The 20,558-nt window shown below is 41.4% G+C and overlaps 2 protein-coding genes across 7 annotated transcripts in view; one reads left to right on the forward strand and one right to left on the reverse strand.

The window, feature by feature from the left end:
* The window catches only part of KALRN (kalirin RhoGEF kinase), a 746,508-nt gene that overhangs the window by 574,846 nt on the left and 151,104 nt on the right, over positions 1–20,558 (forward strand). The gene's annotated exons all lie outside the window — the stretch shown is intronic.
* Positions 19,791–20,124, reverse strand: LOC102947884 (small nuclear ribonucleoprotein F-like). Its single transcript, XM_027819435.3, has one exon. It carries the CDS (start codon positions 20,101–20,103, stop codon positions 19,852–19,854), a length of 252 nt encoding a protein of 83 aa, XP_027675236.2. The 5' UTR covers positions 20,104–20,124; the 3' UTR covers positions 19,791–19,851.

The following is a 20,558-nucleotide window of genomic DNA, read 5'->3' on the forward strand; positions in this document are numbered from 1 at the left end:
CCCGCCCACCCTAAGAGCCAGAGGGACCTGCCAGGGGGCGAGGTGGGGAGTCCCGACGGTGCTTACCTGGGGCGGCTCCTGTCCCGGGAAGCATCCGTCAGGCAGGTCCCTCTGGCTCCTAGGGTTATGGGTCAGGTGAGCGGAGGGCTCTCTGCCTGCTCCCAGTGCCTGCAAGCCCTGCCCCTGCAGCACGCGGCACTCCTGCTGGTGGGCGGGCGCCGGGAGCTGCTGCAGGAGGCAGTGAGTGGAGGCACCGCAGCTGCGGTCCAGATGGTCCAGATATCGGGACAAAGGGCGTCCCGAACGATGTAAGGTTGGGACGCGGGACAAGTCCCCTAAAATCGGGAAGTCTGGTCACCCTAAGTAAAACAATGCATTGGCCTTTTTTGCTTTAGTTAGCCATCTATTTTTATTAGGGTGCTCCCTACCAAGCCTGCATTAATATTATAAACGTACAGAAGGTTCATTATTTCACAACAAACAACTAGCTAATACTAATTTCAGAGTAATAGCCGTGTTAGTCTGTATTCGCAAAAAGAAAAGGAGTACTGGTGGCACCTTAGAGACTAACCAATTTATTTGAGCATGAGCTTTCGTGAGCTACAGCTCACTTCATCGTATGCATCCTTTTCTTTTAGCTAATACTACTGTTATTTTTACAAAGGATAGGCATGCTATTGAAATATAGTTGTGATTATATCCTTTCTGTCCCCTGTCTTTCTTTCTTTTTCTATGTTTCGGGGGGCGGGGGGAAATGGGAAGAGCATAGATCTGCAATTGGTCCTTTTCACTATCACACAAATGTGTCATTTTCGCTGAAATGGACAGATTGTAATGGGAACAGATCAGCGATAATACATTACTGGAATATAGCCATCCCCCAGAGAGCACATAAAAATATTTATTCCTCCTAAGTCTTAAAACCTGAAACTTGTATGGTCAATGGTCCTCGTATGGAATCTATTTATGAATTTTATGTGCACTTGTAAGCCTTTGATTCTCATTTACTGTTTTTTCCCTTACCCCCGCAAGTTACCATGACAAATGTGTCAGATAAAATACAGCTCTCAGATAATATGGCCACAGCTTAAAAAAGCATTTGTGGCTTGTAAAAATTGAAACTATTGAAGCATTGAATTTCTGCATTGTTGTTCTAGGGGATTACTGTACATTAATGAATTTCCAAAGTATGAAATAGAACAGATGCCCTGATGAGTACCGTGTAGCAAATTTCTCAAACATTGTGGTAATTAAATAAAAGCACATACAGTCAATGTGTTTGCAGTGCTAAGGATGTTATCATTTGCTGAGAATGGGAAAGATGCTGCGTTTGTCCATAGTAAAAGCATCTATGAATTTTAATTCCATATATACTCTATGTATAATATACAGTAAGGGCACTTAAATAACCCTGGTGGGTCTTGTTCATCTGCTCTGGATTAAAGAGATATTTGTGATTGGGAAGAGATTGTCCTCCTGGATGTATTGGCAGGGACTTTGCTGGATAGGTGGGGAGGGGTTGTTTTGTTCTGGATTTTTTTGTTTTTGTTGCTTATTGCTTTCCTTGACCAAAGATCATTTGTTTGGATCAGCTGGATGTATTCTAAATCCTCCATTTCTTGGGATGGTTACAGGTGGCCCCCCGTTTCCTCCACCATTTTGTTCTAGTTTCATGAGAATTTTACTAATTCTGAAAAAGAGGGGTGCATATATGCAAACTGTTTGGATTGAATTACAAATTAGGACTCACCCAATAGGATTTAAGCATCTGACTCATGTTAAGTATGTGCTACATGCTTTGCTTAATAGGAATGGACTTAAGCACATGCTTAAAATTCAGCATGTGTTCCAATTCTGTGCTATATTATGGCCTTAGAGTTGTTCATCTTTTTGGGATAATGAATAAAAAACTGTGACTGTATTTTCAAAAGCGCTGTGTATTTTATGTCCACTACTAAGATCTATAATCAGACATGCTAAAATAGGTGTAATTAGCAGTCGTGCTTCTGGATTTAAACTCATCTTTACAGAGGTCAGGAGGGGCTGTTTGTCTTCTCCCAGGAAAAGAGTGCACAACTGGATAAGAGTTGTGTGTTCCTCCAAAGGTGCTTAGTACTTCTTGGTATCAGGCCCAAACTCGCATCTGTTCCAAAGCAGAGTATAACAACCTCATTATCAAAAGCAAAAGAAACACGTGTACTAGGAAAGACCTGGCTTATGAAAATTGTTGTATGTTCTAAGGGGATAAAAATATAAATTTAAACCAGATGCATAAAGATTCAGTACCAAAACAGTCTGGAAAGCTGTTTCCAATTGGCCTGACCTGCCACATTAAAAAAAAAAAAGATTTCTGTTGTGCCTATCTAGAGAGAGACAACCAGCAGGAATTAATTAAGAAAATCAGAAAGTTGCATTCCACCCAGGAGACAGTAAGAAAAGGGACATTTATGTGCATTGAGATTTAAACTTTTTAGTTGTTTCTGTTAACTTCCCAAGCAAAAAGCTCACCCATCTATATTTTAGTTAGCCTTTTGGGTGGAGTCCTGTTGTCATAGGAGCACAGAGCTATATGAATGAGTCGGCTTACAGGGTTTGCCATTTTACACCAGTTTAAGATCTGGCACTGATGTTTAAATACAGCGGAGACTGTGCATTGCTTTGACTAGTAAAATTCATACTGTGGACCAGATTCTGCTCTCAGTTATAACAGTAAAGCCAAGGTGGGTGTGCTGGTGTAACTAAGCCTTTTAAACAATAAACTCTTTGAGATAGAATTTTTTTTTTGTCTGTGTTTTTATCTCAGGCCTAGCATCATAGGGCCTCTGGATGCTATCTTAATGTAATTAATAAACATAAGAATAGACTTTTGGCCTTGTTTATAAAACAGGTCATTTCCAATCTGCTGCCCATGACCACATGATTAGTATTCTAGCCTTTCCTTATTTGGCATAATCCGTAGTCCTGTATTTAATATAAAAAAATCTCATGGTGAAATATTCAGGCAGTCATACAGTCTTCTCCTCTCCCCCCCCACCAGTTGTTTTCTGTCGATTTTGCAAATAAAAGAAAAACGAGGCATTATATGTATGTGTGTGTATATATATATATATATATATATATCTAGCTGCTGACCTTAATCTGTGTCTACAGAACATAAATAATCTTCCCTTTAAAAGGTTAGGATGTATGTTTCTATCACATTAGGAGGGCAACATTGTTTCACTCTGCAGCTGCTATTTAAACAGTGTGAAATCTCTTTTTAATCATAGGCAAAGTTCAAAATGAGATGCTTCAGACATCTGCTAGCTATTAGGGGCTCTGCCTGCTGGAGGTAATAAATTATAGCCAAGGAGAGAGTCAAATGACTTAATAATATTTGTGTTCATTGCTTTCAAAATTTGTTCTCATCCAGTGTTATCTGTTCTTTCTGTTAGCCTGGAAGTAGTCAACAGGTTTTGAAAGAACATTGTGTTGTGGGTCATGTAGGTGTAATCACAGTGGGATAAGACTAACACCATGTATTTTAAGTTAGGGAAGAAACAACAAACAACTTGATTTCACTTTTCCACAGTGCAAGGGGTTTGAAATTGAATCACATTAGTGCACCCTCTGCGCATCCTGCCAAAAAAGAGGGGAAAAAAAGAAAGAAAGAAAAAAAAAAGAGAAAAGCTGAGTGGTTCCTGTAAAGTGTGTGGGAAAAGGGCCACTTTAGACTCCTCAGAATGGGGGATAATGGCTCAGCTTTCTAATTTGCCATGGAAACCTCTTGTCCACCCAGTAACAATGACGTCAAGGTGAAGTGCCAGAGAGATAGTGTTAGTCCGGTACACACCTGTTCAACAGCAGGAGTGCAAGGTGCGTAGGCTCTTACATTTTCCATCCATTGTACAAGACAACTTGGACGTTGGTGAGTGTTTAGAAAGTGTTGCCCTGCAATTGGACAACTTTTCTGAGGCTTAATAAAACATTTACTTGTGATCAGGTGGTTCTGAAACCTTAAGTTACATAGAAATGTAATTAATAGTAGTTTGACCTGGAGAATAACTTCATTTTCTGTGTGTAACATTGGACATTAATGATGTCAGCTTTGTGTCATGAGAGAAGAGAAGTAACTCGCATCAGTTTATTTACTCTATTTGCACGGGAGTAAATACTTTTGATGGCCCTCGCCAAAGTAATACGATATAAAGCATATGTAAAGGGAAAAAGGATACTGCCTCTGCGTCTGATAATGCCACCCCTGTACAAGCCGCAGTCCATGGAGAACGATATTTTTCCTGCATGTTTTTTGCTGTGAGATTGATTATCATGTTTAATGTTGAGGATCAGTTAATTTTCCTTTAATAATATCAGACTAGATCTGTGTTTCTCCTTTTCATAGTTGTAATCTACAAATGCATGACTACCCTACTACTTTTGTTCATTAAAAAATAACTGGAACAGAGGCTTTTAGAAAGTATTTAAAACAAACATTTTTCCTTTTTACACTAAAAATACATTAGTGGAGAAAGCAGACTATTTCTGCTGGGCTGTGTCTGTGAGGTATCAAAATCAGGTGTATAAGTGAGACAATGTGTTGCATTTGTAATAGATTTTAAATCAGTAGAGGAACTGTACCATGCCAGTTCTTGATGCATTTTCTCTTACCACAGCTAAAACAGTAATTTACAGCAGTTACACATCTTGGCCATGGCAGCATATGATAATTTTAATAAATTAAACTGCACAATTATCATTGCTAAACTGTATGCATGAAACTGACAGATTCCTAGAATGCGAAGGAGAAAGGCATGTGATCTAGTCATATGAATGAAGACAATGAAAATTATGCTGGGTTGATGAGTGAATGTAAAGCTGAGAAAAGGAGCAATATGAAATGACGCTGGGTTAACATGAGAGGAAAATGGAGTCAGCTAATGTCAAATGATATTTACCGTACAAACGTGAGTCAACAAAAAACAAATGATACCAAATAATAACAGTGGAGCTCATCTGACTCTGAGACAAAGAACTATGTCAGTTTATAGTTCCCAAATAACTGACGAATGAAGATGAATGTTGACAAGCGTCAGTTGCTAAAACAACATAATCCTAATGGAGACGGATGATGTCAGATGATTGCCAAGTTCCAAGGAGTTGGAAGGCACAATGCAAGGGAGTTGGTTTTATACATAAGTGGGAGAATTGCCATTAGGGAGAAAGAAATAGGGGCCAATCTGCTCATTTGCACGAGTGCAATTGCCATTGAGGTCAGTGTGTAACGCACAATTGAGGGTAGAAATGAGCCCATAGTGTGTGCATGCATGTGGAATGGGTGGCTGTGTGAGTATTTCATCCTGCATTCACTGTGATGAAGAAATCTTTTTCTCCCTCTTCTATTTCTGCTCCTTTCGTTAACTCCTGAAGGAGAAGCTCACACATTTAATCCAGGCAGAATTGAAGAAATACCTAGAAATACTCTATAAGACACAAAGTGATACAAGGATCAGTTTCTTTCTTTTGAATTTTGGTGAACTTTTTGTGCAATGTTCTACGGTTGTCTTACTTTATTTTATTCATTTTATTCATTGCCAAATAGTAAGTTAACAGGAGAACTGGGAATGCGACTGAAATTTCCTGACTCCCAGTCCACTGCACTTACTTACTTAGGCTGCACTCCATCTTCAGTATATGTATCCTGTGTAAATTATAGAATTGTGTGTTCAGATGGCCTGATCAAGGATTGAAGTGCTTATCAATTTCTTCATAAGCATTTTATTGTTGGCTTGGCTGCGACTCACTCTTTTTTTTTTAACTTCCCTAATACTTGTTGGAAGACTATTGCAGCAAAACTTAATGCGTCCTGCAAATTCTTTGCATATGTAGAGGACAGCTTTCTGCTTCAGAAAGTTGAGGAAACAATTCATTTTGGATGAATTAGTTTCCAACATGAAGTTGGTCGGGAACTTGGGAGGAAGTGACCACGATCTGATAGAATTCAAGATCTTATGGAAAGGAGAACATGAGATCAGTAAAACAAGGACACTGGTCTTCAAAAGGGCGGATTTCAACTGACTCAGAGAAACAGTAGGCAAGGTCCCTTGGAAAGACCAATTAGGAAGAAAAGGAGTCAAGGGGGGCTGGCAGTTCTTAAAAGATGTAATACTAGTGGCTCAACATCAAGCTATTTCCATGCAGCTGAAAGATAAAAAGAGCCACAAGAGGCCAATGTGGCTACACAAGGAGCTCTTTAGCTGTCTAAAACCAAAGAGGGATACATACAGGAAGGGGAAGGAGGGGCATGTCACCAAGGATGGATGCATGGGAATTGTGTGAGCATGTAGGGACAAAATCAGGAAAGCCAAGGCAAAGAATGAGTTACAGCTGGCAAGAACTGTTGGAGACAACAAGAAGGGGTTCTTCAAATATGTCAGACAAAAAAGAAAGATCAAGGATGGTGTGGGTCTGCTGCTCAGTGAAGAAGGTGAGCTCATAATGGAAGATGATAGGAAGGCAGAGCTGCTCAATGCCTACTTTGCTTCAGTATTCTTACAAAAATAACATGTGACCAGATGACAAGCGAAGTTACCAGAGACAATAATTGGGAAGGGAAGTAGATCGGGATAAGTAAAGAACACATCAGAGATCTTCTGACCAATTTGAATGAATTCAAATCAGTGGGGCCAGATGCTATTCACCTGAGTGTACTGAAGGAATTCTCTGAAGAAATCTTGGCACCACTGGCAATAGTATTTACAAACTCATGGATGTCAGGAGAGGTTCAGAAGACTGGAGAAGGGCTAACGTAGTGCTCATCTTTAAAATGGGGAAAAAGGAGGAGCCAGGGAACTATAGACCAGTCAGCTTGCTACTAGAACAAATTATAAAACATTCAGTTTGTGAATACCTGGAGGATGAAGGGGTAATCACTAGCAGCCAGCATGAATTTACCACGAACAAATCATGCCAAACCAGCTTGATATCCTTCATTGACAGAGTAACTGATTTGGTGGATAGGAGGAATGTGGTGAACATAATATACCTGGACTTCAGCAAGGTTTTTGACGCAGTCCTAAAAGACATTCTGATAAGTAAGCTGGAGAAATGTGGGCTCGACAGAACTACCATTGAGTAGATACATAATTGGTTAAACAACCACAAACAAAGAGTAACTATTAATGGAATTATGTTGGATTGGAGGGAATGTTGGATTGGAGGTCTCAAGTGGGTTCCACAGGGATCTCTTCCGGGTCTGGTGTTTAACATCTTTATTAATGACCTGGATGTAGATATAGAGAGCACACTGATCAAGTTTGCAGATGACACAAAGGTGCGGTGGGGTTGCCAATACTTTGGAGGATAGAGCTAAAATTCAGAGGGATCTTGATAAATTGGAGAGCTGGGCTATAGATAACAAAATGAAACTCAACAAAGACAAATGTAAGGTGCTACACTTAGAGAAGAAAAAAATGCACAAACACAGAAGGGGGAAAACTGGCATGGCAACAGCACTGTTGAGAAGGATCTGGGAGTTGTGGTGGAGCACAACCTCAACATGAGTCAGCAATGCAATGCTGTTGCAAAAAAAAGCAAACGCAATTTTAGGTTGCATTAAAAGAGTCATAGCATGCAAGTCATGGGAGGTGATAGTACCACTCTACTCAGCACTGGTTAAGCCTCAGCTGGAGTACTGTGTCCAGTTTAGGTCACCAAAGTATGGAAAGGACGTAGAGAAACGGGAAAGGATCCAGAGGCAGGCGACAAAGATGACCAAAGGGATGGAATGTAAGCCATCTGAGTAAAAGCTGAAGGAAGTAGGTATGTTTAGTCTAGAAAAGAGGAGATAAGGGGGGATATGATAGCAGTCTTCAGATACTTAAAAGGCTGCCATAAAGATGGAGAAAAGTTGTTCTCTTTTGCCACAGAGGGCAGGACAAGAGACAACGCGTTGAAACTCAGTATAGCATATTTAGATTAAATCTCAGGGAAAACTGTCTAACTGTCAGAACATCAGGACAATGGAACAGACTGCCTAGGAAGGTTCTGGAAACTTCTTCAGTGGAGGTATTCAAAAGGAGGCTGGATAGCCATTTATCTTGGATGGTTTAGACACAACAAATCCTGCATCTTGGCAGAGGGTTAGACTTGATGGCCCTTGTGGTCCCTTCTAACCCTATGGTTCTATGAGTCTGTCACACAGGTGCTGATTCAGAAAAGCACTTTTAAGCACATGCTTAAGTCCTGTTGTCTCTAATGGGACTTAAGCATGTGCTTTCCTGAATCGGGGCCATGATTTGGATACATGCCATACCATATGCATCGGGTTCAAAATAGAGCCTGTAAAACAAATGACCAAAAAAAACGGGTTTTGTGTATAAATGAATATTTCTGCAGGAAATGTTTCAGTGAGGATTTTCATTGTACAAAGCAAAACCTGAAAATGTTGCAGTTTGGGATTTTCCCAACAAAAGCCTGAAAAAAGACAAATTTGAACAAAGTTTGGGAAAATAGGCTACATTTTTCACAGAAACAAACAAACAAAAATAATCCTGACCTGATGTAGTTCAAACCCATTTATCTGACAAGTGGATACCACAGTTATACTATTCTTTTGTGGCAGAGCTGGTCAAAAAATTGTCCTCAACGTTTTTGTTTGTTTTTGTTTTACCAAAAACAAGAAAAAAATGTCGATGAAAGTTGTCAGGATTTAGCCATATTGTGTAAATACCTTCATATTTTTTTCCTGCATTGCTCCATTTTCTGGAATGAGTTTTTCAGGTTCTCTTCCCATTTTTCCATGCTACTGTGATAGATCCAGACCAGTTGGGTACAGCAGAGCAGTCGAAGGCAGATATACCGGCCGCTGGATAAGCAGTTTTCTGTTCCCTGACTGACCAGAGTACGGGCTGCTCCAGGCCAGGGTGGGCACATGACTCCAATTAGCCTGCAAACAGTCAGTTGAAGCTGTTAACCTAATGTGAACACCTGATCCTAATTAAGGCCCCTCTGATACTATAAGAGGGCTCATTCCGGTCAGGCTGAGGGGAGCCAGAGGAGAGGAAGTGTGGCTGAAGGGCTGGGTAATGAAGACAACCTCAAGCCACTGGAAAGGGAGCCCTAAGGTAAGGGTGAAGAAGGTGTTAAGAGAGAGAAGCGGGAGAGCTGTGGGGAAGTGGCCCAGGGAAATGTAGCAACTCTGGCAGTGAAAGGTCAGCTGCCAACAGCTGCTGCTATTAGGGTCCCTGGGCTGGAACCCAGAGTAGAGGGCGGGGCCGGGTTCCCCCCAACCTGCCACTACAGAAACACCTCCCAGGAGGAGAAGACAGGCCACTGTCAGGACAGGAGGCTAAACTGTTTGGGAATAAGCCCATAGGGACTACAGAGACTGTGGGAGTTCTCTCACCAACCTCCTTGCTGGCTTACGATGAAAAGGACTCAGTAGACTGTAACCCTGGCCCTAGAGAGAGAAGGGCTACAGGGAGGGTCACAGTGATCCTCTGAGGCTAGCATAAACCGCTTCGAAGCGCGGGATCCATGGGGACAAGGTCAGAGCTCTGCCACACTGTATACAACCACTGTTCCCTCTAAGCTATGCGCGTGTGCGTGCGCACACAGATCCTAAACCCCGTGCACACGGCGAAACACCGCACGCACAAAAATTTGCACAGAAGCACAACAATTTGCACAGAAGAAATTTTTTGTGCACACAGCCTGTCAAAAATTAGAGGGAACATTGTATACAACATCTCAAAGGTGCAGTCCTTCCTTGTACTTATCACTGAAAATAGGTACCACTGTTTCATTTCTTCCTTGGATGCTGTTTTGTATACAGCCAAAAACATGGTTTTAGCTCTTTTATAATGTAACTGGCAACGTTAATGAGCATTTCTTTTCAGCTAAAACAGTTTCATAAAGCAAGTCAGAGCTACAGTCAAACCCTGAATTTGTATTCTTCTTTGCAATAGAATTTAATGACCACGGAGGAACAAAAAAAAATGCAATAATTTTTCTGAGATTGTAATAAGAGAAGAACAGATTTTATAGCAGCAGTGTGCTCTGGGCATGCTCAGCTCAATTCTGTCTGAAGGACAGACCAAGAATTATAAAATTCAAAAACTGAAGCTGTTGGTTAATTTGAGACCCACAGTACAGTAGCATAGGCAACATTTTAAAAAGGGAAACATGTTAACGCAGCCAGAGTCTTTTTATCGCTATTTTAAATAAGCTGATCTGTATAAAGACCATTGTAATCTCTCATGCTGTTGTGGTTTAAGCAGTATCCTTATTTTAATAATGCTTTATGTGCAACTAGACCTTTGCTGTAGACACACCAGGCCTAACTGTCCACTCTGTTACAATAGTTGGTATGTGGAGTCACACCAGTGAAATACTGGTGTAATGCAGTGGAAAATCAGACACCAAGGGATCAGCTGGTGGAACCCAAGCTGCAGGCCCTTGTGGTGGAAAGTGTCTCCAGTGCAGGAGTGGAAACTGCTGGAAGGATTTGATGTGGCCAACATCCCTTGCCAAGTGAGAGGGGCAACCAGGGGATCTGTCAAGTCACTGTCAGAGCATATATCTAAAATCCTCTACCAATTATAGATGCAGAGCCAAATGCAGACGGTTGATTGTTTAGTTGTTGTTTGTTTGTGGACATGGGCATACAGTAATCTTGCAAAAGCCTGGGCATATTTTATGGCTTGCTTGGGAATGGCCACACTACTCCTACACAGCCATCCACAAAGATTACTCATGCCAGGAGCATTATTAATCTCAATGGAGGAAAGTGCACAGGAATTGTGGGCGGGGGAGTGTTGTGCACTAAATTCATGGGCTACGCACAGTCCAGCTGCAGCCCAAAATGCCCCCCTCTGCAGCTCCAACTGTGGAGGATCTATGAAAGCATTAATTCTACAGGTACCTGGGGAGGACTCCACGGTGTGTCCTTTCGTTTCCCCTCCCATGCACATATGTATGTGCAGCCCAAGGCCTGAATCTGGCACCCAATATTTTCTAAACAATCACTGTCAATGAAATGTTTTTAATGTTCAACTATATAATATCCTTTTGAAAATTTCCATTCTGTAGTGCAACACCTGTGAGGGTAATGGGGACTGGTGCCAGTCCCTAATAACACTTTGTTAAATACAAAGCATTGCAGCTTTCCTAGCTATGAGGAGAATGCTAGTTACTTTGCTAATTCTTTGAGATACATTCTTCCGTAATCTCAAGTATGAATCTGACTTTGTGTTCTATTAGACAACCTACTAAATATCATTAAGGACAATTTATCTAAATCTGCCCTTGAGTTAATGCTAGGCCTTAGGCCCTGATTTATAGTAACTGAGCCTAGGGACCCTCTATAAAAATGAAAAATAGAAGCTATTAAATTTATAAAAGGGAAACAACTTGGAGAAAGTATGCCAAGCTAGCCTCTCCAGAAATGGCAAAAGGGAGTCTGATTTACAGGACCATATGGTTTAGACATAGTTTGCATAATGTCCTCCAATTAAAAATAAAACCCATTGTATAAAAAACATCTGTTCTCAGATTTCAACATTTGGGGCAAAAAAAAAAACAACCCATCAGGGAATAATTTAAATCCTTCATTGTGTTTTTGTTTTCTGAATTCAGCTTTTACCTGTTTTGAGAAGTTAGCATGCCCCACGTCAAACTACACTACACTCTCATGGAGTATTCTTTGACCCATTGTGAGATGCTAGCATTCCTGCAGAGGGATTATTTGGTTGCTTGATGTGATGCTACTGTAACCCACACACCTCCTGGGTGTGGTGTTCTGTCCCCTCTAGTGGCCCCAAGACCACTTAGAGATTAATGAGTCTGCTACAGCTTTAGCTAAGAGAAATGCGGCTTTTAGTTCATGCAGAGGAGGCTCATGCATTGAGATCCCAGGTTTGATCCCGCCCGACAACGACCGGAGTCTGTCGGCATTACAAGTGGGGACTCATCTGGGATTTCAACTGGGAAGTCCTGAAACGCAGAATGTGCTTCCTCAGGTAGGGGAAGTATGTAACCCACACACCTCCTGGGTGTGGTGCTCTGTCCCCTCTCCGAGACCACTTAGAGATTAATGAGTCTGCTACAGCCCTAGCGAAGAGCCACATGGCTTTTAGCTCATGCATTTAGCTCCAGAGATCCCAGGTATGATCCCATCCATTGACGACGGGGGTCTGTAGGTGTTACACTACCGGTATGATTGCAGACTGTTATGTTTACATTTACAAGATGTTATCATTTTTTTGCATTAAACAGGTCAGGTATCCAGCCTTTGTTTCAACGGGATCAATTCATTTTATGAGTTCTCTGGAAGTTGGAATATCTGACCCTATTCAGGCGAACATGGGCAGAGATTTTTGCAATGAAGCAACAATGTAGAGATAGCAACATAATTATCTAGACAAACTACGAGATTGTATTAAAGTAAACGTAATCCTGGTGATATTAATCTCTTCTGGCTTCATCTCTGTTTGAGGTAAAACCATATTTAATGTGTATACCACCAAATTTCAACTCCATAAATTGAGATTACCTCAGCTCTAACAAAATATTCCTTGGCCCACCAAATCTTGTTTACCCCTTGAGCATCACTTGCCACCTCCTATGGAGAAACTTAATCTGAGATCTGACCTGTGCTATAGACATCAGGAAACAACTTCCAATTCAATATCATTTAAAAGCAGAGGTGGTTAGTGTACTATAGGTGAATCTCTAACATTTTGCTGAATGTCAAACACCTTGCACCCAGTATTGCTATGGCCAGTGCTTTCTGAAAGGAGTTGGGCACTGGAAGATGGTTCCCCTCTTCTTCAAATAGTCTGACAAGGGCAGGATTCCATGGTCAGGGGAAGGAAGAGGTGCACTATGCTGCTCCTTTGAAAAGGAATTCATGCTGCACATTTCATTATACACATAAGTGTATAAGCAGACACCGTACCCAGCAGACCACAGGCCTCCATTATGGTCTGAGTTGTCTGGGATAGGAGCCAGTGTTGATCCTAGCACTATCTTGCAAGCTGTGGAGGATCCTGCCCTGCTGCATGCTTCAGGGAAGAGGCTGCCCACACAGCGCAGCAGAATGCAGGGCTCTCCTGTGTCTGTTTAACAATGAAGAAGTAGGTTATAAGAAAGGGAACGTGTCTGTTAGTTGTGTAGGAGACTAGCAGGCAGGGCCTTGGGCATTACATAACTTTGCCTCTGTCTTATTGGTTGACATTAGAGAACATCTCTTAACCTCTGTGTACCTCGATAAAATGGAACTCATAATCTCACTGATCTCACAGAAGTGTTGTGAAGCTTGGTGTATTAAAATTCAGAAAGTGCTTTAAGAGCCGAGAGCCTCAGATAACAGCCACTTATATAAGCACAAAGTATTATGTCTAGGGAGAGCCTTGTCAACCAATGAGCATGACATTCATTAATGTTTGTCTAAATAAAGACAGTTTCTTACCAAAATTTCTGAGAGAGTAGAACTCTCTCCAGCATATTATTGTATCGCTGATATCAGGTGGACATCTTTATGTTCTCCATCCAAGGCCCATTTGAGACTCACCTTTTCAGAGTTCCCTGGTTAGTTAACACTTACCACATTGTTGAGCTTTGCCTGTGCTGTTTGTACAGTGCCTTGAGCTGTTTACCAGTAAGCTTTTGGTCGTAGTATACAATTAGATTTCACAGAGTTGCTGAACAATTTGTTGGGAGATGACATATGATGTATAATACTTCTACTGAGGGAATTCTTGTCCATTTAGGTCCAGATACTCTGTTTTTCCCAATCTCTGGGGGAATTTAGAACAAACTGGGGGCTACCGGCTGTAACAGCTGAGTAGCTAAATGTGCTCCTTCCTAACCTCCTACATGCAGGCTGCTATGTTGGCCCTGTGCCCACTAAGGAGGTATAACTGGTTTCTGCTCCTTTTGTACTATTTCAGGGAGCCAAGTGTGAGCTTTGGAGCCATTGAGCACCCTCTGAGAGGTTCTGAGTGCCATAAAGGGTACTCACAATTTTCCAGGATCAAGTCCATACTGCCGTTCTGACTGGATTCTAAAGCAAGTTGTTGAACAAACCTAATAAACTTGACATCTGGTCACCCTTGACCTTGAAAACATTCCAGACAACATTGAATGTGCTCTTTTGGGTAGAGTGAAGCCGTATTTTCCTGAAAAATGCCTCTGAAATTCTTCAGAGAGTGCCATTCAAGCTGTACTGCAGATGTGTGAGCATGTGCATCAATCCAAAACTCAGCACAGCCAGGATGTGGTTGTGCAGTCTGGCAATGAGATGTTTAACATGAAAGGTATATGTTATTTGAGCTCATAAAAACAGATTTCCTTTCTATTAATATATTTATACATTTCCACTTGCTATCACTGCCTTTTTCTCTTGCCATAGAATCACATGATATGTCTTGATTCCATAGGTTGCTGCATCTCGTAATGTCACTTGGCATTATCGCCTTACTCACAGCAGCATAAGCTGTGAATTTGGGCTGCAGAGCCATCACAGTGATCTCAACCAGATGTGCAACTAATAGGTTACATAGAAAGAGATTGTCCCAGGGAACTGGGGTCCATTGACTGATTGTGTTAATTTTATCAAAGAGAAGAGAAAAGTCAGAGGAAAATGTCATGCCCATCTTAATAAAAATTAAAGTTGAATGTAACAGGTCCAAATCCTGAAGCCAATGAAATTTTGCCTGAAAAAGGACTTCAGCAATGAGCTAAAGACTCCCCAGATAAAGGGTCTAATTCTGATCTAAATCTGGAGTAAATCCATTCACCTCATGACTCCCGATTTAGCCCCTTTGTGCCTGAAATCACAGTCTGGCCCACACTAAAACCTATTCACAGATATGCAGCAAAATGTTAACCAGAATCTCCAGTGCTCTCAGCCAGGCATTTCATAGCTGCACAGGCTTTAGATGGAGGAAACTGGGTACCTCAATGCCTGTAGTCTTTGGCAGAGCCAGTCACACCGGGATAAACCTTAAATACCTTCTCTGATGCCTGATCACCATCTAAGATTTATGCTGTTTGATCTTTTTTAACCTCGCTTTTTCCAAATCTCCTACGGAAATTACACATATTTATACAGAGAACATTCCTTACCTCCTTTCCCTTCCCCCAGGCTGCACATTGAAAATTGTCAGGTGAAATCCAGCAGTGGAAAGCCTAATTTTGTAGTCCCCTTCTGGACTGTGGTGACAGCTCTGAGATTTTTCAGTACAGACCAAATCAACCTTTAAGAATCTAATCCATTTTTCTATTTATTTCCTGATATAAATGCAAACCCCATTCTTTTTCTCTCTGCCTCTTTCACCCTCTTAGAATAGTCTGTTTAGGGTAACTAAATGGTTCTATCCAAAACTGGCTGTCATCCAAAACCAGATGGGCAGAAATCCTAATAGCAACAGAAAACCAGCAATTTATATGAGTGCACAATACAGAAATACTTTGTTTAAACCAGCACAGGGCTGTATCTTATTGAATATATGTAAACAGCAAGCTACTGTGGGTTTTTGTAATAATGTTTACATATTTTAGAACAGTTAAATAGCCTGAGCTGTTCTCAGTGACTCTAACAAATTCATCTTCCACCACTTGCTGTTTGTGTGAAAATCAGATATGTTTATTTAAGATTTGTACTGAAGGGGTAAATATCTCTTCATTCAATTGAAATGTATTCTGCATGCTACCTCGATTCTGAGGTGCTATGTATTGTTTTTTACTTCTGGACATCTCTGCTTTTGCAATATTAAAACTGAAATCCAAACAAATATGGAGAAAGAGAAGTAAGTTAAGTGTGAAAAAGATGTAACACAAGCATAGGAGTTCTGTTAACAATGAAGTCCATGCAAATATACATAGAGCATTAATTAGAGATGGGCCAGAAGTAGAATCTTTTATCCAGACCCACCCCCAAACAGATTAATATTGCAAAAGAAAATGCCTTGTGCGTTGCCTGCCAATGAACCTTCTAATATTGGCTAGCTATATACAGGGCAATAGCCTAAATGGACAACAGCTTAAATGGACAATTGGCATCGCAGTTCAGTTTTAGACCTTGGCAAAAGCATGTCAGGCAAGCAACCTCAGTTGACAGTGTTTGGAGTCCAGTGTGAAATTCACAAGGAATTATTTGAGAAGTAGTGAGTGTTAGGCATAGTGCATAGAATCTCCTCCCAGCTCCCTACCTTCCATCCACTATTCAGTTTAGAGATGGACCTCCGTTGCAAAACTCGGATGAAGATTTGAACATTCCCAAAACACAGGGAATTCAGACATAGGTCTTGGAATCAGTCCCGCCTGTAATTTGGTTATTTACCTCTCTTCACACTGGCAGTGAGATTGTCTGACCTGTAATTAACCCCATAACCCTCTGATACAAGAAGTGCTCTGGGCATTGTTTAGTCCATGTCCTCTGTTCAACTACCCATGTACATTGTTCTTCAGAGTGTTACAGGTTTGTCAGGATAGTATTTGTTCGTTTACCTAGCAATCACCGACAGATTATTATAAGCGACTTCCCAGTTCTCAAACTGAGCTTGGTTTGATCTTTCAGAAGCAAGATGTGTAAGACCCACTGCAGCATGTGGGATGAACAATTGAGGCTTTGGAGAATTTCCCCTAAACCTGTAAAAAGGTGGCATTCCTGCCCTGTGATAAACAAAACTACACTCTCATAGAGTATTGTTAGTCACCCCTGGTGAGGTTTGGTATATTAATAAAAGATAATACAAATCCCAGGTAAACCTTCACTTAGTGCTTAGCTCCCCACAGTTTATTTTACCTGAGACTGACTTGTCCCCATTTTAGAAGTACTTAGGGTTCCTTCCCTGGGGACACATCTGGCCCAAACCCCAGCTCTCTCTGTCAGAGGACTATTCCCATCTCTCTTTAATATTTGAGTGATAAAGTCATAAGGCACTAGCAAATGCACTGTAGTGAATAGTTCTGCACTGGCAGGGGAATGGACTGGATGTGACCTGGGCAGTCTTTACAATATTAATATTTATGATAAGTAGACTTTGGGGCTCAGTCTGTGATCCCCTTCACTTTCTCTCATGGCCACTCTGCTGCTTGAGCCCAAACAGATGTGCTGATGCCCATGTGCATATATCAGACTATGATTCAGAAAAGACCATAATACATTAATTCCACATTAAACATTACCATACGGCTCACAAAGTTTTTCTGGCTCCTGTGCTTGGAGCAGCTTGAATTGCCTGACGGCAGGATGTCTTCATGATTGGGATCATTTTTAAGGCTTGTGTTTCATCATCCCAAGGCCGGTGGGCAATTGGCAGGGTCCTTCCACATGAAAGCTCCAGTGGGAGCCTGAAGTTGTTGTGTAGTTGGGTCAGCAGAGTCAACATGAAGTAAACTGCACACATCAGTGCTCATAATTTTGTGAGCTTTTCCCCCATGTGTGCATCCTATAGTAGCGATGAATGACTCAGTCACTGCAGATTGTGCTGGCATAGGATGGGGTTCTCTTCTAGCTCCAGCATTCCTCTGAAATTTATTTCCATTGCATAACTGGGATGTGTGGAAGGTCTAGATAGGTGTTCTGTCTGATGCACCTGGTATACTAGGCATAGGGAAAGTGTGTAAAATAACTATAGCAGGGATAATCCTGAACTGGCTTGGATAGTTAGTAAAAGGCAGAATAGAGATGACCATGCATCCAAACCGATAGTTCAGACCAGGACCTGAACCCTGCAGTTGTGCCCATCTCTAATTAGTTGCCATGTGTAGCTAGCAACGTGTTCAGTGTCTATGGGTCATATTGTGGCTTTTAAGCTGTAGCCTAGGCTATAAGATGTCTTCATGGCCACTGGCTATTGCTACACAGGAAACCAAGGCACAACTAGTCCAGGGTAGGGGTTTTTGAGTCCAGAATTCCTGGTTGTGCAGGTTTCACCTGGGTCAGAATTGCCAGAGTCCCACACTAGCCACTTTCAGGTCATGATGGCTGAACTGTTTTTGGGCCCCTTTGTTAAGTGCTAATAGTTTATTATCTGTATTTGCTATTCTCTTTTCTTCCTGATTCTAATATTAATTGGGTATGCCTATGCCTGGGGGTTTCTCTGTGCCCGGGGAGTACTGGGTTTGTCTTTGTGTCTGATCTTATTGTTCGCTTTATTGTCTATTCAAGGTTGGATCTTTATTTTTATATTCATGTTTTGTACTGTTCCTACTGCACAGTGTTTAGATGCTAACTAACACTCGGCTATCAATTTATTAAATGAATAAAGTGTAACGGGGGTTATTTCTAAAATAATGAGGGAACACATCATGGAGAGCCGTATTAAACTATTTTCATATGAAATACAGGCTCTGAGGCATTATGTATTTTCTTTTTCTCTCTTTCATATCAAATGTAATTGTGGTATGCATGTATTTTATTTTGCATAACTGATTGTAGATACGATAACATCATTTTATGGCTGAAATAATTATTCTCTTTTTTAAAAAATTTATTAAACAAGTAATAGATTAAGGGAGCACTTCATAGGTGAAAGGATGTCTACCATCACCAGGCTGATCCATCCGCATTTCACTTGTATGCTTTACAGATATTTTTCCAAAGCTTGCCATTACTGCCAGGTAGTCAAAGCTCAGATACATACCAGGTGAAACTACTTGCTAACTCCTTTTGTGGATGTAACTGAGAGGATCCTGAAATGATCTGCTGTCACAACTAGAGTAAGATAACCAGAGATCATTTTCCCTCTCCACAACTCTAGCTGAACCTCAGATGTTTGTTCTCAGGCCTTGTCATCCCTCAGACACATAGCAACACCTGAAGCGGATGTGAGGGAAGCTCCATCCTCTCACTGGAACAGTCTGGATAAGTTAGATGTGCCCCTATCCCTTTGATGAAACTGAACTCTCCTATTACTTCTCTGCGGGTACAGTTTCAGACCCTTTCTGCCCTTAGTTATACCAGAATAAATCCAGTTTTATTAGCTTTATTAACTACAGTGGAATTGTTCCAAATCCCAGTGTAACTGGGCAGAATTTGGCCCATTGCCTTGAGTGACTATTTTTAACAAGTGAGAGGAAAACAATAAGGCTATAGACGTCACTAGTTAATGACAATATCTGAGGTTCACCAAGTGAAGGTACTTCCTATGTGGAGGTGTTTAGAAGTGCTGTCCTGGTTGAAGGACCCTTTATCACAGACCACTAGGAATTTAACAAGATATTAACAAAGCCACATCATAATTTCATTTTTAGGGTAGCCATTCCTGTGTCTTTTGCACGAGGTGCAGTGTCACAAATAATTGATATGGACATGTCAGATATTCAGTGCAGGGCTTCATTGATTGATATTCTCTGTAACATGCTTTACTGTGTTCTGACTTTCTGAAGCAGTGGCTTCTCAAGGCGACTCACTCTTTTCCTAGGCGATATTAGGGCTATTTCTCCTCTTCGGTTTAAACAGCGAAAATGGACATACTTTCCAAAAATCAAATCAGCCACCTGAAGAAAGCCTTTGCCTAGTTTGTAACACCTGCCACCCTCATTACTGGAAATGATCAGTCTCTGGCTGTCATTTAAGGAGTATCCAGGGGAACATGCAGCCATTTATTTTCTTGGCTTTAAGCCCAGCTCATCTGAGACAGTGGTTTGCTAATATGCTGTTCAGTACATCCCACCCAGCCTCCCCCATATTTAGATAAAACTGCCATTCAGTCCCTTATTATTAGCTTGGTGTATGATGGCAAACATAGACATCTAGTGGCACTTTAGTGCGACGCACATAGCTTTTAAAACTGGTTTGTGTGTGTGTGTGGGTTTGTGTGTGAGAGAGAAAAACTGATCTTTATATTCCAGAAATATACAAACTTATTCTCTCAGTTCTCCATCTTCTTCTACTCCTCTGATGTACAGGACATTGTTACATCTTATCAAAACTTCACCAAGGCGTCCTGACAATGCACCATCTATGTATTCTTCTGTATTTTCAAGCTGCATGTTCATGTAGCTGTCGACAGACACCAGGTAGTCCTTGTACTCCATCCCCCACTTCAGCTTCACCATTACCGGCTTCCCCATCAGCCCATTCAGGAAGGGCCTGGAGTTCAGGGGCAAGCTCATGGTAACGTGACCTGGCACAAGGCAGCAGTAAAAACAAAAATTACTCGCAGGGCCACACGTGCGCCTGTGGAAGGCAAATAGAAATGCCCCAGGCTGCTCCTTCGGGTGTTTATTTTTCCCTTAAAAAGGAGGAGAGGTCTGATTTTCTTCCAAGAGAAGCAGTGGAGGCCTCATAACTTCAAAACAGAGAACATACTGTATGGAACAACCCTCTTTTGGTGAAATGAGGGCAGGTTTTTTTTCTTGTATATTCTGTATTCATTCCCTCATTGAAACCCCTGCTGATGTCATGTGGAGAGGGTGCAGAACATGAATGTAACCCAGTCTGTGGACAGGAAAGTTGGAGCTTACTCTGAGATTGATCAGAATGCTGGGGAATCCTGAACCCCAATCATTACTCTCCTACAAAAAGACGCAAGAAAAACAAGTGTTCGAAAGAAAATCTCCCAAAGGTG

This window comes from Chelonia mydas, chromosome 11 (assembly GCF_015237465.2).
Source record: "Chelonia mydas isolate rCheMyd1 chromosome 11, rCheMyd1.pri.v2, whole genome shotgun sequence".
NCBI lineage: Eukaryota > Metazoa > Chordata > Testudines > Cheloniidae > Chelonia > Chelonia mydas.

What these genes read in the sequence shown, in the direction of transcription:
- LOC102947884 (XM_027819435.3), bottom strand. Translation starts at nt 20,103, where the DNA reads ATGAGCTTGCCCCTGAACTCCAGGCCCTTCCTGAATGGGCTGATGGGG.